General features: G+C 42.0%; 1 protein-coding gene across 1 annotated transcript in view; it reads left to right on the top strand.

Moving 5' to 3' along the window:
- The window catches only part of SORL1 (sortilin related receptor 1), a 744,876-nt gene that overhangs the window by 214,869 nt on the left and 502,414 nt on the right, over positions 1-27,593 (top strand). The window contains exons 6-11 of the mRNA XM_085645831.1: positions 6,084-6,264; positions 7,784-7,882; positions 8,733-8,902; positions 17,527-17,719; positions 17,894-18,011; positions 20,842-20,915. Coding sequence (XP_085501957.1) covers positions 6,084-6,264; positions 7,784-7,882; positions 8,733-8,902; positions 17,527-17,719; positions 17,894-18,011; positions 20,842-20,915 — 835 coding nt within the window. The remainder of the gene's footprint in view (positions 1-6,083; positions 6,265-7,783; positions 7,883-8,732; positions 8,903-17,526; positions 17,720-17,893; positions 18,012-20,841; positions 20,916-27,593) is intronic.

The following is a 27,593-nucleotide window of genomic DNA, read 5'->3' on the forward strand; positions in this document are numbered from 1 at the left end:
CACGGTGTGGCAGGGATGTCGGCGAGGAAGGCTGTTTTTAAGCCCTGTGGTGCCTGTCACCAACAAGTGTCAGTAACTGATCCACTCCTTGTCTGCCTCAAGTGTGACCGCTGTACCAAGACCTGCGTTGATTGTCTCACCATGCACCCCAAGGCCTTGAGGGAGTGGTCCCTCAAGCTCCTTGCCGCTCGATGTGCGACACTACAACGGTCTCGATCCCGGTAGAGAGGAAGGTTCTGGGATCAGTCATGAAGCAATCAATCATCGTCGTAGTTGAAGTCGTCTGGGGAAAGCCCCACAAAAAGAAGAACACTATGTCTAAAAGGTTTTCGACTTGGCCCCGTTCGTCGAAGTCTTCTGACAAGACGAGGGAACGTCAGCATTTGAGGCCTGGCTCTGCGGTTGAACCTTGCCCGGGCCATCTCCATGCCTCTCCGAGTTTTCTGGAGTCTGAGCGACCCCCGCCCAACTCTGGGAGTTTTATAAGACCCTGCTCTTCATTTTTAGGCTTCCCGTCCCCACTGGCGCACCCTCGGGCCCTGCAGGTTCGGGAGGGGTCCCTACAGGTTTTCTGCTGGCGGGGTATTCCCCAGGCGCCAGTCAGGCCTCTTGGATCAATGGACTGATCTGGACCGGTGCTGGTTGAGCCACCTCGACATACCTAATGACGGCCCCGCTGTCGGTGGTGCCATCCCCATTCTTATCCCGGACTCCAAATCAGAGCCGGATCGGGCTCATCGGACACAGACTCTGACGCCGACTGGAGCTATTTCATCAAGACCAGAGCCTGTTCCTATTCCTTTGGGCTAGGAATTGGGTAAGTGTGGGAGGACCCTTATGAATATCAGCCCGTAGACCCCATTGAGAACAACTGGTGTGAGGATCTGGTAGATGCCAGTGTTTTGGATACCTCCCCAGATACTGGCTTGGTTTCTCCTCTTACTGAGTCTACGGAGGAAGGAGCCTGACTTGCAGGGGTGGTGAAAAGGGCAGCCGAGGTCCTGAACCTTCTGCTTCCCTCTATGGCTGTTAAGACGTATTTCAACCCGGAATCCCCCCTTCGGAACCGCTTCTCCCTTTTAATGAAGTCGTCACGGAGGTCCTACTCTGGGCCTGGTGCAAGCACTACACAGGAGCTCCTGTGAAAGGGAAAATTGCCTGCTGCCATCGCCCCACCCCTGGGGAGCCCAACTTCCTCACCCATCACCCAATCCTGGAGTTCTTGTTCCAAACCTCAAATTCTAAACGAAATCATGGTACATTCCCACAACTCCACTGGATAGGGGAATCCAGGAGGCTGGATACCTTGGCAAAGAAGATGTTTTCTTCTTCCAGCCTGGCACTGTGGTTGGTGAACACCATGAGCCTTTAGGGCTAATACTCCCACTCGCTTTGGACTGGGTTGCACAGGTGCGGCCTATGGTCTCAGAGGAGACCCGAGCCTTACTCTCCCACGCTATAGCTTACAGGAGGGATGCAGCTAAGTTCACCGTACACTGAGGCTCGATACGGCCGACTCACTAGGCATAGCAGTTTCATCGTTGATTGTCCTCGTGGACATGCCCATCTAATGGCTCCTGTCTCATCAGAAAAGGTGCAAATTCAGTACTGGAGTGCTTCACGGACAGCAAAGATACGGCCATGTTCTGAGGCCTCTCCATGGCCCCTCGCCAACCCCAGTCTGCCCTTTGGTGGCCACAGAAGGGGCTTCCAGTTGCGTCCTTACCCGCCCTGCCACCACAGAACGCGTCTGCTAGCCCTGGGTGGCCGACATTGCGGTACCTACACACCTCATAGGTCAGGTAGCCAAAGGTCGGGTCAGTCTACTACCCCCCCCTGTATATATGTTGTATTGAGTAGAGTGTAATTATGTGGTGTGCAATTATGTGGCACTGTATGATATTATATGGAGTGTATTTATGTTGTGGTGCAGAATTGTGTGGTTTAGAATTGTGTGGAGTTGTGGCATGGATTGGAGTGATATTGTGTCATGGTGTGGAGTGGTATTATATGGTGGGTAAGCATTTTGCAAAGTTGAATTTATTTTGTATAGTGTAATTATGTGTTTTGGATTTGAGTGGATCTATGTGGTGTGATCTGTAGCTTGGAGTGTAATGATGTGTAGCCGAAGTATTGGGAGTCGAATTGTGTTATGTGAAGTGTAACTATATGGTTTGGAGGGGAGTGGAATTACGTAGCAGAGTGTTATAAAGTGAAATAGAATTTTGTGGCACAGAGGGGAGTTGAATTAAGTGAATTTTATTTTACCGGTTTGTAATTATGTGTCATGTAGTGGAATAATGTGGAATGCAAAAAGATCAATTGATGGACAGAATGTTGACCAATGTCAAACATTCACCCCAGTGCAGTGATCTGGGCCTAAATCCATTGTTGTTTTGCTCCCAATGCCATTCCAGTTTAAACCTAGACATATGCAAATCTGTCTTAAGCCTGCTCCCCATGGGAACAGTCTGGCCCGAACAGCCAGGCCATGTCTTCCCTGGACCGGAAACCAGCATCTTGAGACTGGTTTCTGGGTATCACCCCTCATCAGCCAGGCAAGCTTGTCTCCAGTGGCATGGAGAGCATGAGACCCACGTCTGGGCATACCCGTCCACTCGGGGTGAAAAATGCAAAAATAACAATTAATGGACAAGACTGATTTGCATATGGCTGGGTTTAAACTGGGGTGGCATGGTGAACAAAAGAACTATGGATTTAACCCAGCTTTCTTGACATGGGGGTACAAGTATGATTTGTTAATCATGCCGCTCATCATTTGTGTCTCTCTTGGTTTCTCGCTGTAAGTGCGCTGGGTATGCCCAATTTTGGGTCCCGGGCTCACTGTATCACTGTATTCAAGCTAGCCTGGCTAATGAGGGATGATACCCTGAAACTGGTGAAAACCAAAGGAAATGATGGACGGAGTGTTGAACATTTCAAGCACTCACCCCCAGTCAACTGATCTGGGTTTAATCCATCACCGTTCTTTAGCCCACTCTGACACCCCAGTTCAGACATGGCCATATGCAAATCAGTCTGACCCTGTGCCTCATGGGAACAGTCCAGCCCGAACTGCCAAGCCATGTCTTCCCTGGACCGGAAACAAGCTTCCTAGGACCGGTTTCTGGCATTTCAGCCGTCTTCAGCCAGGCTTGCTTGAATCCAGTGGCAAAGTGAGTAAGGGACTCAAGTCTGAGCATACCTTGCCAACTTATGGCGAACAAAGCAAAAACCAAAGGAAATGGGTCAGACTGATTTTCATATGGCCATGTCTGAACTGGGGTTGCAGAGTGAGCTAAAGAACGGTGATGGCTTAAACCCAGATCAGTTGACTGGGGGTGAGTGCTTGCAATGTTCAACACTCCGTCTATCATTTCCTTTGGTTTTTGCTTTACCCCGAAACTGGTCCCAGCATGCTTGTTTCTGGTCCAGGGAGGACCTGACTTGTCAGTTTGACTGGACTGTTCCAATGAGGAGCAGGGTCAAGACTGATTTGCATATGGCCAGGTCTAAACTGTCGATGCATAGTGAGCAAACAAGGATTTAACTCAGATCTCTTGACTGGGGGTGAATGTTTGATTTGCTCTACATTGCGTCCATCATTTGTGTGTCTTTTGCTTTCTTGTGGAATGTGGCATGTTATTATGAGATTTGAAAATGTGTTGTTTGTAGTGGATTTCTGCGGCATGAATTTGTGTGTTAAGCTGAGAGACAGATGAAGCAAGAGAGTGAATTAGTGAGTTTGACAGTCTGTTACACATGCCCTTTGCCCCTGACATGCCCTCACCTGCGTCTTCGGTACTCTGCCGCATGCTTCTTCTTCCTGGGCGAGATTATGATAAACAGTGGGAAGGCTTGTGTGACGTCAGATGCATTCCTCAGACAAACTAAAACCCACTTGAAAGCTTGTTATAAAGTTGTCCAGAGCTTATTTAACCTTAAGGATGTTAATAGGTCTATACCACTAGAGTGATCAACCCATGCCGTTACAGTAAACCAGGCTTGCAAATTGCAACCAGGATCAGTTTTAAAAAGCCTGTGATAATTGTGCTGATAATAAAAGGTCAGCCACCCATATTGTTAGAGCGTTTAATCAGCTTTCAGCCAGCCTGGTTCTGTGGCCCTGCACATGAAATGTGGAACAGATAAGCGCGTGCCAATCACCAATGTTGGGCAACATCGAAAAAGCAGTTCCCGAATCCGCTTTCCTTACTACTGCTGCTATCACTGTCCGCTCCACTGCTTAAAACCTCTTTGCCTAATTCGTATTAATCCAGAGTAAAAATGAAACACCGTAACTACATGAAATTAAGCGGGCACAGTGCGGCTTGTAGCTGCATAATAAAGCACATTAAACTTGAATACATACCATGAGCACCAATTGGAAGTGCATATCCCAATTTAGAACAAGTGGCCGCCATGCTGTGTGATAAAGCACAGCGGCCGTGAAGCAGCCGAGAGAGAGCGTGTGAATTAATCCCTAGGGCAGGGGGAATAGGAGGGGCGTAGAAGAAATAGTACCTGATCAAAGCGGATGGCCACTAATTTAGGGGAATTAATCTGCAGTTGTGCAGGTCTCCTCCGCTACAAACAGAAGAGATGTGTCAGGTGCACGAGCCAATCAGGACCCAGCAAAGAAGAGTGACGTAGGAGTCAACCTGCGGGAAGCAGCAGATGGCATCAAAACCTTTTTAGTAAAGACAACATGTCTTGCAGATGCAGGCTTGACCTAAAAAACAGAAGTCCGGGAACTAACCAAGTTAGGCAGCATGCAAGGGACATCACAACACGGGACAGCCCTGCTTATGACATGGCAGCATGTGGTATCACAGGAAGTGGGATAACAACCTATGACTTCACAGGAAGTAAAATCACAAGAAGTGACATCAGATTTTAGGACTTCACACATATGTTTAGCTGGCTGTCATGGTTACATTTTAGTTCATTACAATATTTAACAAATGAGCGGATTGTGCCAAAAAAGTGACTTAACCTGACACAAACTCTGGGCCTCAACTTGTACATTTAGTTTTTTTAAACTCTACCACAAAGAAATTGGCAGCAAGGAGAATTGTGGCAGTATATCTCTCCTGTTTAATTGGTTGTAAAGTCTGCATTTTAAAATACCATATTGGGTTAAGGCACCTGTTGCAGAGATATTTGTGTGCCCAGTGAGTCCCAGAGAATAATAATAATAATAATGGTAAAATAGCTCTGGAGGTTAACATATGTGCTGGAAAGTTCTATGTTTTGCCTAGTACCAGTTTTCAATCAAAGTAGCATAGGGGGTAAATGTTTCCTGCAAACCACATCATGTAAACGCAGATGACAGACTATCATTTTATGTAGATGGGTAAGTGGGTTACTGCTTTTAACACAGAGATCCTTTTGTTACTTGCAGTTCATAAATTGTAACCCATCTAATATAGCACAGTGAGCTATGAAGGACAAGTGACCCCTGCACCTTGTATTCCTGACAGTCTTATGCAACACATCCTTACATTGATTAACATATGATTCGTTGTCAATGTATTACATATACGTGTGAAGTAACATGTAATGTAAAGTGCTCTGGCACCCTACATTGGGATGAGTAGCGCTATAAAAGTAATAAGACAAAAGAGTGGTAGTTAAATTGTTACTTGAGTAAATACTGCGACAGACCAACATGTCTGACATTCTTACAGTGCGTGTATATGTCTTCCTTTCTTAAGTACTTGTTAAGTGATAACAAGCTGTGCCTTTGTGTACCCTCCATTACATTTGTATAGGTGTAGGGATCCAGACAGCTAAGCTGCCAGCAAATACTTAAACGAAAGGAGGTTTGATGGCCCCTTAAATTCGGCCTTTGTTTTGATTTCCTGGAACCATTTTGCCGTGTTGTCCCCAGCACATACTGTGGCTTGAGGTGCTTGATATTAATGTAGCAATCCAAATTTAAGAATAATTTTTGTGCTTGCTGTATTCCACTCTAATTTTGTGTGCTACAATAGTCTGTCCTTAAATATGTAAAGTCAAAGTTGCATCCACTTAAACTGAATTATCTAATCAACCACTAATACAACTGTGATCTTTTTCAGGGGTGTTGAGCCATACGATAAGCCTAACACAATCTACGTGGAGCGCCACGAACCAAGCGGCACCTCTACAGTAATACGGAGTACAGACTTCTTTCAATCATGGGAAAATAAAGACATCATCATAGAGGACGTTGATGACTTTCAGATACGAGAAAAGTACCTATTTGCTACTAAAACTTCGGTAGGTGAACAGTCAATATAACTGATCACACTAAATAGCAGATTTCATTGGTTAGTGTACTAGTTATATGCCCCCTCATGCTTTTCTATAACCAGTTGTCTTTACATTTCGTACTACCTCTATCTTTTTTAGGCCTGGTCATGAAATTCAACTCTGCTTGTGGAGTTTGTGGAGTTATTCCCACTCCTGCTCCGCGCAGCATTGTTTTGTTCTTGCTCGCCAAAGTTAAATTGGCGAGTGAGGAACATCTTACTCCAGACCACCTCCCGGCAAGATTTCACAATGCGGATGGCCGCGACTGCTCACGTTGAGAAACCTATTGTTTGCGTTTAGGAAGCTGCTGCTCAGATAGAGCATCTACTCGAGCAGCAGAAAGAAGCAGCGTCCTCCTGCACAGTGACTGGTGCCATTTGTGCTGATTTTCCAGAGCGGTACAAACACCCAGCGCTAATAATCAGCGCTAATGGTGCAGCTTAATGCACTCCACCGCATGCGGAACTATGCGTAGCACGGCAGGGTTTTTTAGTCTCTTCGTGGAGTTCTGCTGAACTCCACCCTGGCCTGGTCTTTTTCCATTGTATTAACAAGAATACTCATGGCTCTGCAGGCACTTCTAAAAGAGGTTTCATACAAAGTTGACTAACTTACTAGACAGTGCAAATACTCTTAAATTATCTGGGTGATGAAGAAAACACCTGTATGCAAAGGATAACTCTACAGCCCCTTAGTAGTTCTTTTCTGTGGACCAGAACATGCTAAACAAGTAGTTTACTTGTAAAAGAGTAAAAACTGATTTAGAACACAGAGCAAGTGTGGTATAAGGATTAACAGTAAACAAATGAAAAACACCAGCTATTCAGATGTTTTGTCTTGGCACCAGGGTTGGACTGGCCTATACGTAAATTGAGCAGTTCCCGATGGGCTGGTCTGAAATGTCATTGTGTGGGCTGGTTTTTTAGCAGTTTATGGACCTGTTTTATGGCCAAACGGTCCATTTCTTTTTCTGCTGTTGGGTTCTTCGATATTACTCCAAGCATTGCCTGCAGCAAACACAAATGCATACAGTCTCCCATACCTTTGGTAGTGGAGACAACTTTTATTTTGGTGCCCAGGCCTATTTTTGTCCCAATCTGCCCATGTGATATAGGATACATAGTGAATACCACTCATCTGGGGCATAGTCTGGTGATAGGCCTTTAAGGAACCAAACTAATTTGGACCATTATGCTAGTGACTAGCTTTACTTTCTCATGATAAACCTGCCCCTATTTGTCATTTTGCTGTGCCACCCTGGCTAATCGTTTTTTAACAAAGTGCCTCCATTTCATTTCATTTCGTTTTTCGTGATTGATTTCTAGCTGGCACCTCTATTTACTTAACTATGCTAATTTTAAATGTTCTCATATTCTACAACCCCTAATAGTGGTTCAGAGCAATGCCTAAAAAGCTTCCTCTTTAGCCCTTCTTTTTCGGATGTATAATTTAACGTGCAGGTCTAAAACAAATTGTCTTTTTTCAGCATCTCTTGGGAAGCCACCAGAAGTCTGTTCAACTGTGGGTTTCCTTCAACCGCAGTCCAATGAAATCTGCACAGTTTGTAACAAGACATCCAATCACGGTATGTACTAACCTTACATTTTCTCTTCCTTAGCTAATATTTCCGTGACAGTGTATGGTGATATTTATAATTGTTGTATGGCCTAGCTTCTTGTTCTTATGCAATCCAGATCTGACTACGTGGAGTGGGTAGTTAGCAGGTGAGAGGTTTGAGGAAAGTGGAGTAAAGGTGATGGCGACTTGGAGGAGTAGAGGATGTGGAGGCGGTTGTGATAGAGCAGGATGGGCAGTAGAGAATGGGAGGAATTGTGAAAGGGTGATGGTGATTAGAGGGAGTGTTTGGCACAGATGTAAGACAGTTGCAATCTGATTTGGTGTCATTGAAGGTGAAAAAAAAGAAAATATTGTGTAAAGGTCCTCTGTGATTAGGAAAAGAAGACCATGAGGTGATAGTATGTAGGTGGATGCATACATTTAAATGTCTGAAGAGCAGCAGCCTAGCAGGGTGTGTTCGATAGCAGTTGTGTTAAAGAAGGTTAAATGTGAGCAGGTAGCTGAGGAACGGTTGAGGGCATTTCAGTTAGAAGTTTGAAATGAAGTAATGCTGAAAACCATGCCAGAATAAGATATTTTTATTTAGAGATAACAAAAAAAGCGGGAAAAAGGTGAATGTTGATTATGGAACCGAGGATACTGTGTAGTTTGAATCGGTAGGAGGATGGGAGGCTGCAAATTAATTATCGAGATGTGTGGTTAATTTGTTTTTGGTGCGATCCTGTTCACCTTCTCCCATATTATGCATTTGTTTTTCTAATCTAATTTTTTGGCATACCTAACTAACCACATAGATTTCTTATACGTTTGTGTTATGCTGAAAGATCCATGGGTGCTAACAACCTTTTTTCTGTTAGGAATATTATATAGCTGATGCCTCAGAAGACCAGGTGTTCGCCTATGTTACACAAAGTGACAACCGGACGCACCTTTACATCTCAGAGGTCGAAGGCCTGAAGTTCTCGCTCTCCTTGGAGAATGTGCTCTATTTTAGTCCTGTCGGAGTAGGCAGCGACACGCTGGTCAGGTAAGAGTGAGTGTGTACAACACAACTCCTAAGAATTGTGCTTCCTCGCTTAAGTGACTTCAAACAAACTATCCCTTTGTAACTGCTAGCATTCTCATACTGTGGAATTTCTTTTAGTGGCTATAAGCAGCTGACCGCTCGTGCGATTCTTTCCTTTCCCTGACATAGCATTCCATACAACATAAGCACATTACTTAACTCCTTACTTTTTCGCTTTTACGGACAGAGTCAATATGGTTCTGGCTAATGGATTAATATTCACAATGTAGAGTGTCCTTTGATAAATATAAAGCTGTTCCTATATTTCTACTTCTTTAATATAACCTAACTTGGGTGTTCATTGTCAAAGAGGCTTTGTTTTTGTTTTTTTGTTCTTTGGGAAATCTCTGTTGATGCTTTGAATTAAGGGATGTTATTCATTTCTGTTATGTGTTTTGCTTTCTTTGCCTCATCATAAAACAAGATAGTTCCCTTTTCACAAATCTACTGTCCAGAAGCGGTACAGATTTCTCCTTCATAACAATTGAGATGCTGTAGATCGGTGACCTCCCTAAAATGCTGTGTATAGTACTCTATTCCTTTTAAGCCTATTCTTTTTTTGGGCACATTCCTTTATTGATATTTCACAAAAGTTACAATAGGAAAAGGGTGCATTGCCCTGTGATACTTGGTTATTATTAACATACACATCAACATCTAGTACAAATCATTGTTGCTCATCAGGTCTTCTTCCTATAAAAACTGTTGTTCAGTAAATCAACCAAGGTTTACAATAGAGAGAGAATGGGGTTTGGGGAGATTGTTGCTGTGATAAGATGAAAAACAAAAGACGGAAGAAAGATTCTACATCACCATTTCCTCATCACAAATGTCCTGTGTGGGTCAACCTGCCCGTGTAGACATCCCACATACTCTTTACTGACCATAGGTGTTGGAGAGAGAGAAGAAACAAGCGCTTCTCTCTGCTAACATGAGCAGTCGTGTCATGCTTGAGGAGTTGTTGTTGAAAAACGGTGCGAGTGGCTTGTTACCCACACAATAAAACAGGCTCTCGCTGTCCTCGTGGGCGGTGCTCTAAATGGGCCGGTGCTGAGCACCTGCACTTCCTTCATTTGAAAGGGAGCGCACCTACACTTCTCAGCACTGCTACAATACATTTTATTGGAGAGTACCAGCCCTTCTCAGGAGGAAGCAGGTATTCTAACTAGTGAGTACATGCACATCTGTATTTCTGTTTAAAGCACGCCTTGTGGGTATATGTGCTTGTTAGAAATGGGGGTTCTCTAGTTGGCAGAGGTATGCACCTTTGTCCAAGGAGGGACCTTGCTTCTAGTCCGGGTAAGGGGGATACACACTTTAGATAAGCCCTACTCACCCCCTTGGTAGTTTGGCGCGAGCAGACAGGTTTATCCCAAAGGCACTGTGTAAAGTATTTGTACTCAAGACACACAGTCACACAGTGAAAACACCACAAATGGACACCACACCAGTTTAGAAAACTAAAATACCTTTATCTAACCCAAACAAGACCAAAACGACAAAAATCCAACATGCATAAATTAAGATAGCACTTAAAAACAGTTACTTGCAGAAATAGCACTGGTGGAAACAAATGGCTCCACCTGGGGCTATTATGACGTTGTGACGGGCATAAATCCAAAGTATGGCGCTGACCACAGGGTGTGCGGTGTCAGGCAAGGAGTCACATGGACCCCCAAACAACAGTACCTTGTAACAAAGTCTTTCGACGATGCACAGTGTCGTGGAGGTGAGGCGTCGGTGCCTAGGTCGAGGCCGGCTCCCTGGCTGCCACGGGGAAGGCGAGGTGTTGTGTCCGTGAAGAGGCTACGTGTTGAGTCCAGGACAGGGGAAGTCGGTTGGGTCGGCGGGGAGGCGTCTGTTCTGGTTGTGCCGGTGGCCTCGATGCAGGTCACGGCATCTCTGGCAGTGTAGGAGTTGCTTTTCTTGCGTTCCTTAAGTTTCTTCCAACTCCCAACAGCAGAAATAACCTTCAGAGCCCCAAAACTGGAATAGGCACCTCCTGGCAGGTCAGAACTCACAGCAGTGTAGTTCAGGGGAGCTGGTGGTGAAGTCTTTCTGTCCCTGAGACTTCTGAACAGGAGGCTAGCACACACAAGCCCTTTGAAAAGATTCTTCATCAAGAAGGTTTCTTAGCAAAGTTCCAGCCTTTGTCCTTTCCGTAGCAGAAGCAGCAACTGCAGGCCAACCCCACACAGCAAAGAGACAGTACTCCTCCTCACAGCTCTCCAGCTCTTCTCTGTGACAAAAGTTTCTCTGGAGTCCAGAAGTGATCCAATTCTTTTTGGTTTTAGGTCTACTACGTATACTCCATTTTGTCTTTGGTCTCTTTGTGGCAAGAGTGTCTGAGCCCAGTCCAAGCCAGTTCTATCCTCTCTAGTGCAGCATCACTACAGGAGGTGGGGCCAGCATTGTGCAGAGGAGACACTGCCTATTCATGTGTAAGTGAAACTCCTCCCACCACTCTAAATGCAGTCAGAGTCTATTCAGTTCAGCTCTGAGTCACCCAGGAAAGGCAGGACACACCTTAACCCCCCTTGTGGCTGTCTACAGTGAATGCACATCCGCAGCCACTCCAGAAAGTCAATACACAAACCAGTAGAGGGACACAGAATGGTTGAATAAGAAAATGTCTACTTTTTAAAAGGGGCATTTTCAAACACAAAATTTATAAAACATCTTCCTAAAAAGATGTGTTATTAAATTCTGAGTTCAGAGAGCCTAAACTACTCTTTTCTATCTTGTCCCAATTATATTTGTACGATGTTACAAAGTAACTCCCATGTTAGGCAATGGGGCAGATAGCCTTTCAATAGTGAAACATGAAATAGGCAGTATTTCTCTATTAGGACATGTAAAACACACCAGTACATCTCCCACCTTCTACATACACTGAACCCTGTCCATGGGGGTACATTGAGCCTGCTTGAGGGGTGCCTGATATGTAAGAAAATGGAAGGTTAGGGCCTGGCAAATGGGTGCACTTGCCAGGTTGAAATGGCAGTTGAAAACTTTGCGCATATACCACAGTGACAGGTCTGAAATACATTTTCAGGGCTACTCATGTGGTTGGCACAATCAGTGCTGCAGGCCCACTAGCAGCATTTGATTTACAGGCCCTGGGACACTCAGTGCACCTTACTAGGTGCTTACCAGTAAATCAAATATGCCAATCATGGATATCCAATCACAACAGTAATTTATACAGGAAGCACTTGCACTTTGACCCTTATCAGCAGTGGCAAAGTGCCCAAAGCATCTGAGCCAGCAAAAAACGAAATCCAGCACAGCATCAAAAATACAGGAGTAGGTGCAATAAGTCAGGGGAAATATCACCAAGGATGCCAAGTCTAACAGTCCTGCTCTACTTTTCTGATTTCCAGCCATCTTGCTGCTTATAACCGAAATCTAGGATGTAGGATAAGCTAATTGAAGTTATACCTCTAATTAACACTTCAGAAAATGTGACTACGAAATCCCAAGTGTAGTCGCCACAATAAACCCAATCCTTCGTGCCTCCTACTTTCATGGATCAGGACTGTTCTAAATCGAGTTTCCTTCTACTGAGTTTACGGCCTGGTTTGCTGGAACTGGCAACATCTTTTACAGCACTACATTAGTACAGCACTATTTTCATCTACCTGGAGATACAGCTTCCACTACAGGTTAAATGGTTTCATTATACTAACAAATTTTAGCAAATTTGTTCTGGTGTCAAGATATGATGTGCACTTAAAGTAACCTGCACCAAAACATTAGTGATTAACATTTTCAATTAAAACATAAGTCAGGTGCATTATTCGATGATGTAATTCCCAATCCTAACGTAAAGTTCTAGAGTGTGGGTATAGGAAATAGTGTCTTTTAGACTTAACATGAACAGAAAAAGTATTACTGAGAGAGGGGCTTAGGTTATGCCACATATTAATTTCGTTGACCCCAAAGTTTGATTGAGCAGAAGTTATGTACTTTCATCAAACAAGAGTGGTTGTATTGCACTTTTTGGCTTGTGGAAAAGCTTATGCTCAAAGCTTCACTAAGTTTGTTATAAAGGCAAGTCACTGATCAGGGTTAACGACCTCATCTGATTATTATAAAAAGTTGCAATAAAAGCAGTAGGCCTGACATATTTATTGTGGAAAGTCACATATGTTGGTCACTAGGTATGTAAGAGTGTTTTGTTATTACTCTGTATTAAAGCCTGTAGAGAAGTATTTTGTTACATGCAATCTCACAGATTACCAGAGTAGGCAAGCGTTTTGATGTTGGTTACTTCCTCTGCCAAACGGTGGGGGTAGAAGATTTGCAGAAGAAAGTCCTTATTGAACTCTCTTAGGAGAGTTAATATTTTGCTTTGCCAAGTGTAAGTTTGTGGACATTTGTAATTTTGTGTGTATGTTTGTTTGATGGTTACCTTTTGAGAAAGCTTAAACTCAATACAGTAGTCCTGAGTTGGTTATGGGAATATGCCAATGATAACGGTTAACGGCCTGATAAATATATCTGTGCCATAGGTCTGATATGTTTATGAAACATTAGGACAATCTGTAAGCATGGTTACAAATAATTGGTTAAAGCCAATAGGTCTTTAACAGTGGATTATGATCACACTGTGTTGCAGGCTATAGAGGGGTATTTTTTTTACATGAAATCTCACACATTACTGTTGTAGGCAAGGGTTTCAGTGTTGATCACCCACTCTGACAAACTCTTTGGTTTTTAGCTGTGATATTCTTGTTAAGTACATGTGAGAGGGGTAGCATATTATTATGCCAAAAGTAGTGGTGTACATATTTGTAATTTTATATCCTTATTCTTGATTTTAGCTATATTATGCCCTCTTTAGTAAGCCATCGTTGGTTACGGTGTCAGGTCAATAAAAAATGTATTGGTCTAAAACCTTTAGGCCTTATTGGCTCATTGGGAAACGTTATGTCCGATTCCATATGCATTATTTATTTATTATCAAAAGCTATAATAAAAGCAGTAAGCCTGACTTAATGTAAAATGCATGTTTTAGAGGCAATACATGGAATCACATATTACCATAATAGGCAACGGCTTGGGTTGGTAACCCACTCAGACAAACCGTGGGAACAGAGAATGGAACTATGATCATCCTTTTTATCCCTTCTTAGGAGGGATTTTATTTTGTTTTGACTGTAATTTTGTACATATTTATAACTTTTTTTTACAGTATACCTGATGATGGCCCTGTAGGAAATTTTATGCTCAATAAAGTAGGTCTGAATTGGTTATGGTGACAAGCCACTAGTAAAGGCTATAGACATGATTGATTAATTGGGAAACGTTATGTGAGTTGCCATAGGTTGTTTATTATGCAAGTCATGACAGAAACAGTAGGCCAGATTTATTTATTATGCAATGCATATGTGAAATTCAATAGGACCTTAAGGGTGGATTGTTTTTGTCATGTTTGAAGCCTGCAGGCAGGTATTTTGTTACATGTAACCTTACAGATGACATATTTAGGCAAATATTTTAGTGCTGACTCCTCAATTTGACAAACCCTAGGGGTAGAAGGTTTACATTGTTATAATTGTTGCTACAATCTCTCCTTAAGGCCTGACAGGCTAAGTTATCCTCCAGAATCCTGTAATTTAAAAGAATAACTAAACCATAAATAAGTATGTAATTAAGATTAATTATACTTGCACAGAGGGTCTTTGGACCAGCTGTCTTCTTCCATTGGTGTGTACGAGTGTACCTATACTCTCCTCCCATCAGTGATATCACAAAGCATTGGGTCAGTGGGTCCTTCCGCTTCATCAACAGGCTCTTGCCCTCTGAGTGACTGCATTTGTTTGTTCACGTGTGCACATCTTGCTGAAATCGAGTATGGTTCAGTGCTAGAACTGGTGGACTAGTCCTTTTAGTTTTCTGTTTTCTCCTTTTTATAGATTCCCTTACACTTCTTTACTTTATTTCACTTTTTGTAGATCATACTACAGCGAGCGTGGTGTTAAGTTGCTACTCATTTCCCATGCAGTGAGCCACACCTGGCACAGCCACAGTTCTAAATCAAGCGACCATCATGGAATTGTATTGTCCATAGCAGATCATTGTTTTACCATTCCACTATGGCCAACACTTCTTTGGTTCTGAACATGGCAGCCATGCAGGGAATTTTAAAACAATGATATGCTGTGTTCAGTACCATTACAATAGTGCCATCTAATTCTGTGTTTACTTTCTTTTGTTGTTGCAAGCATATACCCACTATGTTTTGGTGCAGCATATTTTCTATTTCTTACTTTTAGTCTTTTACTTTATCTTTCAGATGTTGTTGAGTTTGTGTGTGTGTATTATTGTGGTTGTTTAAGTGGGTAAATGCAAGAATGAATCAGTGGGTGGATGAATGTGGGCATGAATGCAAAAGTGGCTGTCCGAGAGCATGTAGAATTACTTTCTGAGTGAGGGGGGGCTGACTAGTTCTTTTCCCTGTAAGAGTGGAGTCCGACAAGGCTGCATTCTTGCTCCCTTTTTGTTTTCCCTTTATATTAATAATTTGGAGCAGTTTCTGTTGGGTCTGAAGGCAGATTGCCCAAGGGTTGGGTCGCGTCATATTCCTGTTCTGCTTTATGCAGATGAAGCGGTACTGATCGCACGGACACCAAGGAGCCTACAAATCCTGATTGATGGTTTTGTTAGGTTCATGAGTGCCTTGGACCTTTCTGTAAATCTGAGTAAATCCTATGTGCTCCTGGCGGGGAAAAAAACCACCTCTAAATTTACATACAAAATAGGGAGCCACATTGTGGAAGAGGTCAAAATGTTTCCATACCTTGGTGTAACATTCGATGGTGCCCTGCGGTTTGATACCCTGGTGGAGGAACGGTGTGGTAAAATGATTGCATCTAACGGGGCAATCGCTAGCTATGGCAGGAGGCTAGGAAGATGGTCCCCGGAACAGGTGATAAATCTGTACAGCTCAGTATCATGCTCCAAGGTAATTTACGGGGCAGAAGTATGGGGCTTTGTCAATACCACTAGTATCCAACGTGAAGAAAATAAATATCTGAAATCACTCTTGAGGGTACCACAAAGTACTGCTGGTTTGATTGCCCATAGGGAGCTAGGGAGACCATATATAGAAGATTTGATAAAATTGAGGCCTATTATCGCTTGGTTAAAAATCTGGTACAATCCTGATGCGACACTTAGTAGAGAAATCTTATTGGACTGCCTAAAAAGGGACAAGTGTATGCGCATCCCCTGGCTCCTTTATGTGAAGAATACCCTGGAGGAGCAATGTTTTGGGAACCTCTTTACTCATCCTGTAACTATTGTAGCCCAGAATAAACTGCATGTAGGGAGAATTTTTCTAGAGCGGAAAAACCTACGCAGAGATAAGGCTGAAGGGTGTAAAAAGACAGTGAGGGCCCATCACCTAGTGAAGAGCGTGGAAGGTATGGAGCCATACTTGTTCCTCATGTACAATGCACAGGATAGGTTCCTGATGTGCCGTTTCAGATTGAACCTTCTCCCATTTATGTTGGCATCACCAGCGGGGTTTGCTACATCAATAGAACAGAAGGGGCCCTGCGGCTGCGACAACAGGTCTCCGCAAGACTCCCTTCATTTTGTTCTACTCTGCCCCTTTTACTCAATGCCCAGACGCAGATACCTTGTAAATATTTTGAAAAATGCTAATTTGGTCCACGCTAGGGAGGCACTTGTATTCTTACAGAAAGCTGAGGAACCCCAAACACTGTGTAGTATTATGAACTTTATCAAGGTAGCACTTCGTTTAAGGCTTACTAGAGGAGAAGACTGAAATGTTTTTACTTTAACTTTTAAGTGTTAAATATGGCTATATTGTTGTATTTATGTTTTGTTAATTCACTGTACAAAGAACCCTGAAATGTTTAATGACTTTTTAACATGTAAATATGAGTGTGCTTTTATGGTGTTTTTTAATCACCGAATAAAGATTCTTTGACTTGACTACTTTCTGAGTGCCTAAAACTATCAGCGACAGATGGGGCACTTTCATTAGTAAGCCATATCTATTAGCATGGCTATTGCTTGTTCAAAGAGGTGACATCTCGGCTTTTTGCAGTGCCACCCAGTAATCTTTTGCTTCGCCACTTCCTTTGTTTTGTCAGATCTGTAGCCTGATAATTAATAAACTATAGATAGAAATAGGTTTCAGTTTAAATCCTCTTGCAACTTTTGTTCACTCCTCTCCATTTATATAAAAAAAAAGAAATAGTCATGAGAAAAGGTTATGACCGGGTGCAGAGTTAATACAGAATTCTTAAGATTGTATGGGTATCTGGGTTTGTGCCTGTTCAAATAAGGCCTTGTGCAAGACGTTGTGTTGACATTGTTGACCACAAGATCCTGCAAACGACTACATTCTAATTGCATACTCCAGCATCTCTTGATCTCCCTGAATATATTTGTCAGTCAATTTCTCTCCCGTTGCCCAGATTGTGTTCGCTCGGAAAGGATACATGGGTTCCACTTACAGAAAAACCCAATGTTTCCTCTTTTCAATGAAGACTTAATTATTTTCCTCAGTTCCGAGATCTTTAAAATGAATCCACACCTTCTTGCAGGTATTTTGCCAATGAGCCATTCGCTGACATTCATCGAGTGGAAGGCGTGAGGGGAGTGTACATTGCCACTCTAATCAACGGGTCATTCACTGAAGAAAACATGAGATCAGTTATCACCTTTGACAAAGGAGGAACCTGGGAGTTGATCCCTGCTCCGACCTACAATGAATACGGAGAAAAAACGAATTGTGAGGTACAACTATTTTACATTCCTATGTTTGCACAGCTCTCTTTTGCGCATTCTTAAGGCAGCCAGTGATATGACAGTGATGGATAAAACAGTACCTGTGTGTTGACTGCTTCCGGCAGATTATTGGTAAAGGAGCAGGGATCTTTAAGCACTAATGCATTTCTTTTGTTATTGCAGCGTTCCAAAGGGTGCTCTCTCCACCTTGCCCAGAGGTTAAGTCAACTGCTCAATGTACAGATGCACAGGATGCCCATCCTTTCCAAAGAGTCCGCCCCGGGGCTTATCTTTGCCACTGGTAAGCTTTACACCTTTGAAAGAAACTTGGGGTTGCTAAAACTTCATGCTACTGCTGTATTCTATTTGTCTGTAGTCACTGGAGGATTACTTTATTGTTATTTTCTTGTAGTCACTGGAGGATCTATAGATTACGTTACCTTCTCACTTTTCTGAGACTTTCTGTCTATTTCAGAGTATTATTAGATTTATTAGATAACTGTATTTGCTTGCAGTTTCTCATAGTACACTTTTCTTAGAACCAGATAACTTTTGTTTTTTTCCTTGTATATTTTGAATTTTTAGTCAACAGCTTTTATTTTTAATTATCATATTGTCCTCCAGTGCTAATTTTATCTGAATGTATTTTCTTTCAAATTTGGCGGTGGGCATTTAATAAAAATACCTTGCGGTTATATTGTCCTTCCTGAATTCATTTATGTTTGTCCTCTGACCATGAAATAAGCAAGTTTCTAGTTTTGTAGGTAATTGAAAGTTCCAAACCTTTTGAGAGGTTGAAAATGTTCAGTTGTTTGATGGTAGAGGTCATGCTTCCTGTTTTGTCCACAGAACATGAAAATGGAAGCAATAACAAATATTCCTAGGAAGGGCACCTAATTAGAAGTTGCATTCTTCACTGCCGAGATGAACTCTAATAATTTTAATTCTGGCTCTTCATGAAAATAAATTCCGCTTATGAAGATTCAAGGAGAGACAACTTGGGGCCGAACTGGCTGTAGCGGGCACCTGGTGTTTTCCCGATGGGCCGTAAGGGTGGGGGCCGGTTCTGGACTGGTGGGGGCTGTTTTTGTTACTGGAGGCTGGTTTTGGAGCAGCGCTGCAAAATCAGCCCCTGTAACAAAAGGGCAGGCAGCAGTCCACTCCACACCCTTCCCTAAAATATAGAGCAGGATCTGCAGGCTATAATGTACAACACCTTTGAGGCTGAGTGTTGCATGACCTATGATGGGCAGTTGGTTCTCTGCCGCCAGTTACAGTCGAGCAGGTTCAATATAGGGTCAAGAATCCCCTCCATGGCCGGATGCGTCTTTCCATGAAAAGGTACAATGTAATCCCTTAATGATGCTAAAGAACACATGATGCACAAGAAGATTATGTTGAGGATGGGATAGGATACTATTGAGGAGAAAACATAACGCCTTTGATTGGAAGAGTGAGAGTCATTCTGTCAAATAGCGGGGGGGGGTTAAAACAATGTCTTGGCACATGGTTATGTTACGACACTGTTTTGCATATTGTGAGATAGAACTTTATATTTATGGAGTAAGTAGGGAAGAAGCGGATCATGATACCAGAAAGCTACAAGGTGATAGTTTAAATGTCAGCAGGTTGGTATACACAAATAATTGAGCATTTGTTGTAGGAGAAGCGTGACAAAGAAGGTCAGGAAACCTAAGCAAGATGGAATATGTTAGACCCCAGACAGCGACTGTCCCTGCCATACCTAGACTGCCTACATATTGCATTAGCTTCAAATCAGCAGATATCCTAGTTGCCTCAGCACTGTCATGTACATAACTTCTCTCACCATCTCTACCCTGCACACCTTACTCAGTTCATATGTCTCTACTTTGCCTCCTCTCATGGCAACAGTAACAATCTGTGCGTTTGCCCCCAGCTGTGCTTGCACCCTGTTCAAAACAGGGTTTTTCAAACGAGGGACAAATCTTTGTTCAACTCTACCTCTGAATCTTGATACCGTTTTCAATTACCCAGCCTTAGTCTCTCCTCTCAGGGGTGCCTTGCTACACTAAAGATTAGTATCTAGATAATCAGAAGATTCATTTCACTCATTGCCAGCTTGGGCATTTGGTTCACTAATTTCTCCTTAAGTTTTGAAAATAAGCTGCCTAGTGGCATTAGTGTCTCTTTTGACGCTTCCTTACTTTAATTTTGGTTTTGAGACTATATCAATTCTCATCAATTTGCTTTTCTGTGGTTTTTACCTACTTTCTAGCTTAGCTTCATCTGCTCAATATGTGTTCTTTCCACTCTTTCTTTGGTCATGTTCTGTATTTCCCTTTTTACTACTGTGTGCCTCCCTAGTGACTACGTTGTCCAAAACCTCCCTTATCAGGGGAGACACTCGCTTTAAGTAGATTCCATTGAAATGTGAACCCTCATTTAATGATTTACAATTACACTCCCATGTGTCTCCTTCTGTGAATTATTTTTTTCATTCAGAGTGTGGCAGCTTTTATTAGAATCTCTAAACTCCCTCATATCTTGGAAACCAGAAAGAAATGTTAAATTGTTCTCTAACGTGTCTTACAGGCAAGTAACCTCTCTGCACTGCTGTCCTCAGTAAACAGGACCACTGTAGATACTTATCATTGTCCTTTTTACTTATCCTAACTATATAGATGGGCTCTTTGCCGTCTTATTACCGTTCAGCCCGATAGTTGGTTCACAATTTTTCATTGTGCTGGATTTGTTTTATGCCCTGAAATTTCATGGTCTAGTTCCACTTATACTTCCATTTTGCCAATCAAGACCTTTCTAATTAGAGTACTGGATCCAGAAGATTTAGGATTTGAATCCTCGGATCACTGTGAACAAGTAATTTATTCCTAGTTCTTGTGCCCTTTCACCCCCCCCCCCCTCAAATTGCTTATGTGATTGCCTTGTAAACATCTGCCATTTAAACAAATACCAATCTGCTATTAACACCATTTTTAAGCATCATTCTCCTTGCCTCAATAGGTTTTAAACACCATATAAACATTACATTAAAAACTCCACCCCTATGTTTTAGTAATTATGTGTTCTGAAATGTGTATACCCATTGTTTCTTGTAGGCCAGCCATATGTGAATAATGTCTTCTCTTTAGGTACCATTGGAAAGAACATGGCCAGTAAGCCAAATGTGTATATTTCCAGTAGTGCTGGGGCTCATTGGAGAGAGGTAAACCATTTGGTCTTTCACTTTTGAATTAAAATATTATTTTTAAAATGAAAGACTACCACTTTTAAATGAGTGCTCTTGTTAAATGTATTTAGTGCGGAACTTGTGTTTTTTAGTTCACTCGGTAGTTGGAATTGTGTAGTTTCTATGGGAAGAAATCAAAACTTTAAATAAGCATGTAAAGATTCAGGCCGGATGATGGACATACCGTACCGGCTGCATATTCTTGGAAACACCTCCTTTATTTTCCTGTTTCTCAGTCTTCTTACCTTCCTTTACTTTTAACTAGCAAGGCTTCCACAAATGTGTGGTTAATTTTAATGTGTCTCCCCTGGGCAGCATAAAGCATGATTTCCTTTACACCACTGGTTATGAACATCTTTTTTGGAGAAGCTGGCAACAAAACGAAGCTGTCAGTGGCATCCTGATGTAAAATTAGGAGTCCTCACCACCTTCTGCCTTTTGTGACCCAGGCAGTGTAGTACTTGAACTAAAATCAGTCTGCATCCCTTGGGCTATGTCTGTCCATGCCATTAGGCACAGCCACCAGTGATGCTGGGAAGGTGAGTTAATGGACAAGAACTGCTCTAAATTTGGACCCAGGAAAAAGTCTGACGACTGCTCAGAACGTAATAAATCGGGGCTGCAATAGAGGGAGGAAAAGCTGTCTAGCTGGTGTCGTGCTGGTGGATTACAAGTAGCAAATACAGAAAATGTGTCTACCTGCAAACTGAAATGTTCAAGCAATAGAACCAGAGTAGAGTCTGATTCTACATTTTAATTTTGTCTGTCTTTTGCTGAAAAATCTAACATATAAAAGTTATGAGCCTGTTGGTCTACCTTCTACCTGACAAGGCACAGGAGGGCGTTTAACTTGCAACAAAGAGATCTTGGTTTTCAGCGTTTTGTCCTATTTTTAATTTAACTCCTTAACTGCTAAGCCCTTTTGTGGCTATGCACTTAACCTCCATTATTTATTTTTCCACATAGGCTATCCAGGCCAAGTTTGCACCATGTTTCCCCCAACATCATCGGCTTTCTAAAGGTACCCAGGGTTCATGGATTCCCCTAGAGTGGACTAAGAAATTATCCAAAATATAGATAAGGTTTGAGTTTATGGGTAAAAATATTTTTAAAAAGTGAGCAGCAAAAATACCTTTTTCCCCCTCTAAAAACTGCATCAATGAAAGGTTTGCTGTTCTAAAGTCACCATCTTCCCAGCTTTCAAGGACATGCAGAGGTGTAAGGGAATACCCATTTTTTTTACCACAGTTTTTGCATTTTTCTAAGAGGTAGCTAAATTTTCCAAATTTTTGTCATTTTAACCAACTTCCAGTTTGTGTTGGAAACCGGTGTGAAACCAATGGGTTATCTGGCAAAGCTATAGATTTCCAAAAAGTAGACAAAATTCTGAATTCTGGAAGGGCCATTCCTTTGAGCCCCTTAAGGTTTTCCAAAGTAAAATAACTGTTGGTATAAAAAAATATTAAAAATGAGTAGGAAAAATGGTTGTCTATGATGTTTTCATCTGTAACATCTTGTCACGATTACAAAAGCAATATACGATTATGTCCACTAGACCTTTCTGGTTGCAGAGATATATAGGGTTTGTAGGTTGTCATAGAATCCGAGGTACCCAGAGCCAACATCTGAGATGCTCCTTACAATGGTTTTTCATTGTTTACTGTGCATAAAGCAATGCACATAGTAAAACATAAAGAATTATAAATGAGTATGAAGGAAATTTACGTATTTCTTAAATGCACACCTCATTCTAAGTTTTGGAGCAGTGGTCATTTATACATCTCTGAATTTGTGGGTACCCACATTAGCATGTGATTCAGAGGGCATTTCTCTATATTTGGAAGCCACAAAATGCAGAAAAATCCAATTAGTAATTACAAATGTTCTACTATTCTGTGTTCCCACATATCTCGTAATAAAAATACTACCTCACTTGTGTGAGTAGGCCTAGTGCCCACAATGTAACATGGGCACATCACACTGAAAACTGAGCCTTTTTTTGCAAGGTATATAAACTTTAATATATTTGCAATACACAATTATGTAAAATTAGCCCTTAATTTAATTTTCTATCCCAAGGAAGTCTTATGGTGAGACACCCACTGACGAAACATGTGTTGGCTGACAGAAGGATCCTTTCTCAATTAACCAAAATATTGAAGACTGTAAAGATAATGGGATGGTTCTTATTTGCATCTATATAAGATTGTGTGTGCTAAGACATGTTGTGGATTTACTTACCTCTGTGTTGGGGGAATGTATGATGTTATATTGTGGTCTTTACACCACGATACGTCTACAATGCAGTTATTACAACGCAAGTCGTTAAAACGACTTGTGCTGGAGGGTGCTGGTTTTAGGAATAGTATGATTTACTATTCCAACTCCAGCCTACATAACAGTAGGGAAGGTGTTGGATTACTAAATCATACTATTCCTTAGTGTATAGCGCCATCCAGCGCAAGTCGTAACGACTTGCGTTGTAATGGCCACGTTACAAACGTATTGCGGTGTAAAGACCGCGTTGTAACGGATGTCTCCCATGTTAGGGATGTAGTGATGACATCCCTTCTCTTATAGCATTGCACCAACATATTACACCACAGCACTTCGCGTATTGTGTCACAAGCGCTTAATCTTCCCCAAGTTGACAAACCAGTCCATTATTTGTACATCAGTATAATCATTTTGCTTTTTTAAATTATACCGATGGGTCTTTCAAAGGATATTGTCTGATGCGTTTCGGCCTCACTCAATTTGTGGGCCTCTTTAGGAAGATCGAAGTACCTCAAATCGGTACAGTTTATGTATCAATCACCTCAAACTGGGGATTACTGACAATGTGCTCACCATAAGGCCACCAGTCACAAAGAACTTATTGAAGCAGTACTGTGGAGGATCCCTCTCTCCACCCCGTGTCTGTCCCGCTGTACATAATGCGGTTCTATTATTTCAATAGGAGAGAGACTGAATCGACTTCCTGTAGTTGCTGGTGTTTTTATGTAACTGATTAATGCTAGCGAGTGTAATGGGTCAAACCAAGCTCAATGGGAGTGCCCTGGGAGGACTACCGTTGACCCTGATTTGATCCATTCTTGTTGCGGGCAGTAGCCCAGCCACACAAGTGGGGTATGCTTTAGGCTAAAAAAATTCATTAACAGGAATCCCTTTATTGCTAAGTGCCAGAGGGTCCTTTATAGTCCTGCGCAATGTTTGCCAGTTGCCATCACACGTACAGGGGAGGTAGTGCAGATGTTGGTCAGTAAACGACACCCACACTAGAAGGGGTTAAGCTTTTTTTCAGTTTATTTAGCAAAAATGAGTGGCGGTTTATACCACAAAAGCCTAGCTTAAAAAAAAGACTATACTCTGGGTAGTTTCTGAAGTGAAAGACCGTGTCTGCTGGATTAAACCTTTGAATCGCAATAATTTTGAAAATACACAGTGCTAATAAAATTGTCTCTAGATTAATCTGTGCTTATGAGGAACATTTTATAGGAAGCCAGAGCGTGAAATTATCCGAGAGAGATCGCGTGAGAAAGGAGAGGATGTAACCTTACGGCTAGAGCGGACGAACTCGAAGCTTGGGAACCGGGGTCGCGTCTTGGCAACGACGTTCAACCTCCTGTGATTCTGGGCAAATCACTTTTACTGTGCCTAACAAAAATGAATGTGTCCTTCTGTAACAAAACTGGTACTCATGTAAAGTGCTTTGATACCAGATTTCTCGGGTCTAGTTCACGATATATAAAACTCAAAAAAACAAAAAAAAAAGAGATTGAGTGAATGACCTTTCACTATTTTGACTCTTGGTGAAGAGTAATGTAGTCGGATACTTTCAATCTAATTATGTGGTGACAGAGTATTCAAGAACTTGGGATGCAAATTGTCTCATTATGCGTGGCTTGTGTTGCCGCAGTGGAAACCCTGAGCAGGTGCTGATGATATATTTTTAAAAATTAGTTAGTTACGAAGTTGTGCTTTCGCATAGATACTTCACGTCCGAGTTTATTGCCCGTCAGATTTTGAAATGGCTTCTCAGTTAGACCAGCAGCCACTAGAGTTCTTAGTAAATTTGTTTTTTTGCTTAATTCTTTGATTAGCTCAGCAGTCTGGTGCTAGATGTGTGCAGCTGTTTTACATGTTTATCTAATAGATTAGTGTGTTGAGACTTTATATATTGAGACTGCTAACTGGTCCTGTAGGGTGATCATGTCAAGGTGTTTCCACTGCTAGATTATCCCATACCCTGACAAGAATGGTTCCTACAGCATTGGTCTCTTTCATTTATATATTCCCAGACATTAGTTCTTCCTGATCACCCAGCAGTAAAATTCTAGTCTGATGGGAGATATTTAATCTTATGAATTATTAAAAAAAGTACCACCTTTTGAGAATTTTAAGGCTAGTTAACTTTTTCTCCAGCAATAGGTCTTTCATAGATTAACATGCTTGAATTATGGAGGGAAAGAAAGATGAAATTGAATAAACCCTAGCCATTGCACTTGTTGAGAAAAAAGAAACCACGAGGCTCAACTCTCCACATGGGTGCATTCTGCAGTGATGTATCCATATCCTTAAGACCTCTGCATACTTGGGATGTGGCAGTTAACACTCACGATGTTCACCTTAGAGGGCACGCCAATTAGAGGATATCACAAACCCAAAGTTGCCAGCACATACGTAGAATGATCAAAAATGCCAATTTCTGAGATTTGTTGACTCTCGCACATGGGAGAACATAGGAGGCAACCCTTACTTTCTGTTTCTGCCCTCAAATGTTGGAACATCACATCTAGTGTACTGTGTTACATGCTGTATGACCGTACTAAAACGGAACAAGGACAATGCCTATTCCATGCACAGCAGAAGCATAAAACATGTACCAGTATTACATAACCTCACCCTAGAATATAAAGGGTGCATCCTCTGCCACACCAGGATTGACCACCAATAGCTTTTGCTGTGACAGGGAATGATTCAACCATGAAACTCTAAGTTGGGTACCAACGCTGGTGATCTGTGATTACAGAAAAGCAACTTTATCAGCTTTGTTTTTGATAGTTAAGCCTGATTAGAGTGGATCATTAAAGTGGAGCGAACTCTGTGGAGACTCTAGTCAGTGCAATGCAGTTTAGAAGCGTCGGGAAAATAGTTTTTTATAAGGCCCCTGTCAGTGTGTTGACGAACATGGCCATTGACGTTTAAAACTGCACCCGCAAGCCATAATGTATGTGTTTTCACAGCGGAATCTAGCACTTCTAAAACACCTGTTTATGACCTAATCTTGCATGAAATTCCCTGATAAAAGGCTCAGTTATGTCTTGATACTGGAAATATTGCACATTATATTAAAAGATCTTGTTCCAAGATGCACTACTGGTGTTTTAAACAATTACATGCATGGTGATTTAGCCTCTTAAATCGGCCTAGAGACTTCAACCCCCTTTTAAAACACAATCTTGGCTAAGAAACAATGAGTGGTCCCTCCCTTAGACAGGCCCACTTCCAGTTCTCTTTTACCATGCCATTATTGAACCTGCCATTCTCCGCCCCATTTGCTGTGCCTTAGTGTAACATGGAGGTAGCTACTCAGCAAAGGATTCTTGCAAGCCATTCCATTTCACCATTCTCGCCCAATTCAACCTCTGTCGGTCTCCACTGCATTCCTGACTTAAAACAGACTTTAAATAGTCTGCACAATGTCTCAGCCATTATTCTTTTTTAGGTTGAAGCCTACCAAACAGAGGAGCTGTCTGGTTTGCTTACGACGACTTGAGGGCTTTCTGAAAGCTTCCCTGGGAATGCATTTTGCTCATAGCTTACTATTCGCTTTGGAGTTGGACTTCGCGGTTGCTTGCTTTCGATTTGATGGCTGTACTTGCTTTAGGGGCTGTCCAGCTTGAGTTTGTCCCACCCCGGGGGAGCATTCCTTGTTTACTGTATCCGTCTGAGTTCTAGCTTTCTGTAAACTGGCCTTTAAATGGTTTTCTTACCTTGTATCATTTGCTGTGCGTTCAAAGACAGAGGTCCAATGTCAGGCTCTGTCTTTTGAGGGAGTTTGGTTTTTACTTTTCTTTCTCAGACTTCAAAGTGAGAAAATATGTGACAATCCTGATGTTTGGGAGGAGAGACTATATGATTTTTTTTTTTTTAGCACACAACAAAAATGAGCTGTGCTGATGTTTAAAAATATATCAGAATTTGGAAAGTACATATGAAGCACTTTTTATTTTGTAATTCTGAAGTGTTTTGTAAACAAATATTTGATTGCGATCCTAAAACACATCAATACATTGTGATAACATCTCCGCACATTATCATTTGTGCACAGTAAAGCTGTATGTCTGTGCAAATGTAATCGTTTCAATTGAAATGTCTTGTCTGTAATGACAGTGCACTACTACACCATGCTACTCCGCACTATGCCACTCCACTCACCTCCACTCTATGACCCTCTAGGACACTCAATGACACTCCATTCCACGCCCCTCCATCAAATCTACCTGAATCCACTCCTCTTCACCCCAATGTACCCCACTCTACTCCACACTAGCCCACTCCATTCCAATGTATCCCACTCGACCCAAATCAACTCTGCTCCAAATTATCTGACTCCATTCCAATCTACCCCACTCCACTCCAAACTACTCC

This window comes from Triturus cristatus, chromosome 3_1, assembly GCF_964204655.1.
Source record: "Triturus cristatus chromosome 3_1, aTriCri1.1, whole genome shotgun sequence".
Classification (NCBI taxonomy): Eukaryota; Metazoa; Chordata; class Amphibia; order Caudata; family Salamandridae; genus Triturus; species Triturus cristatus.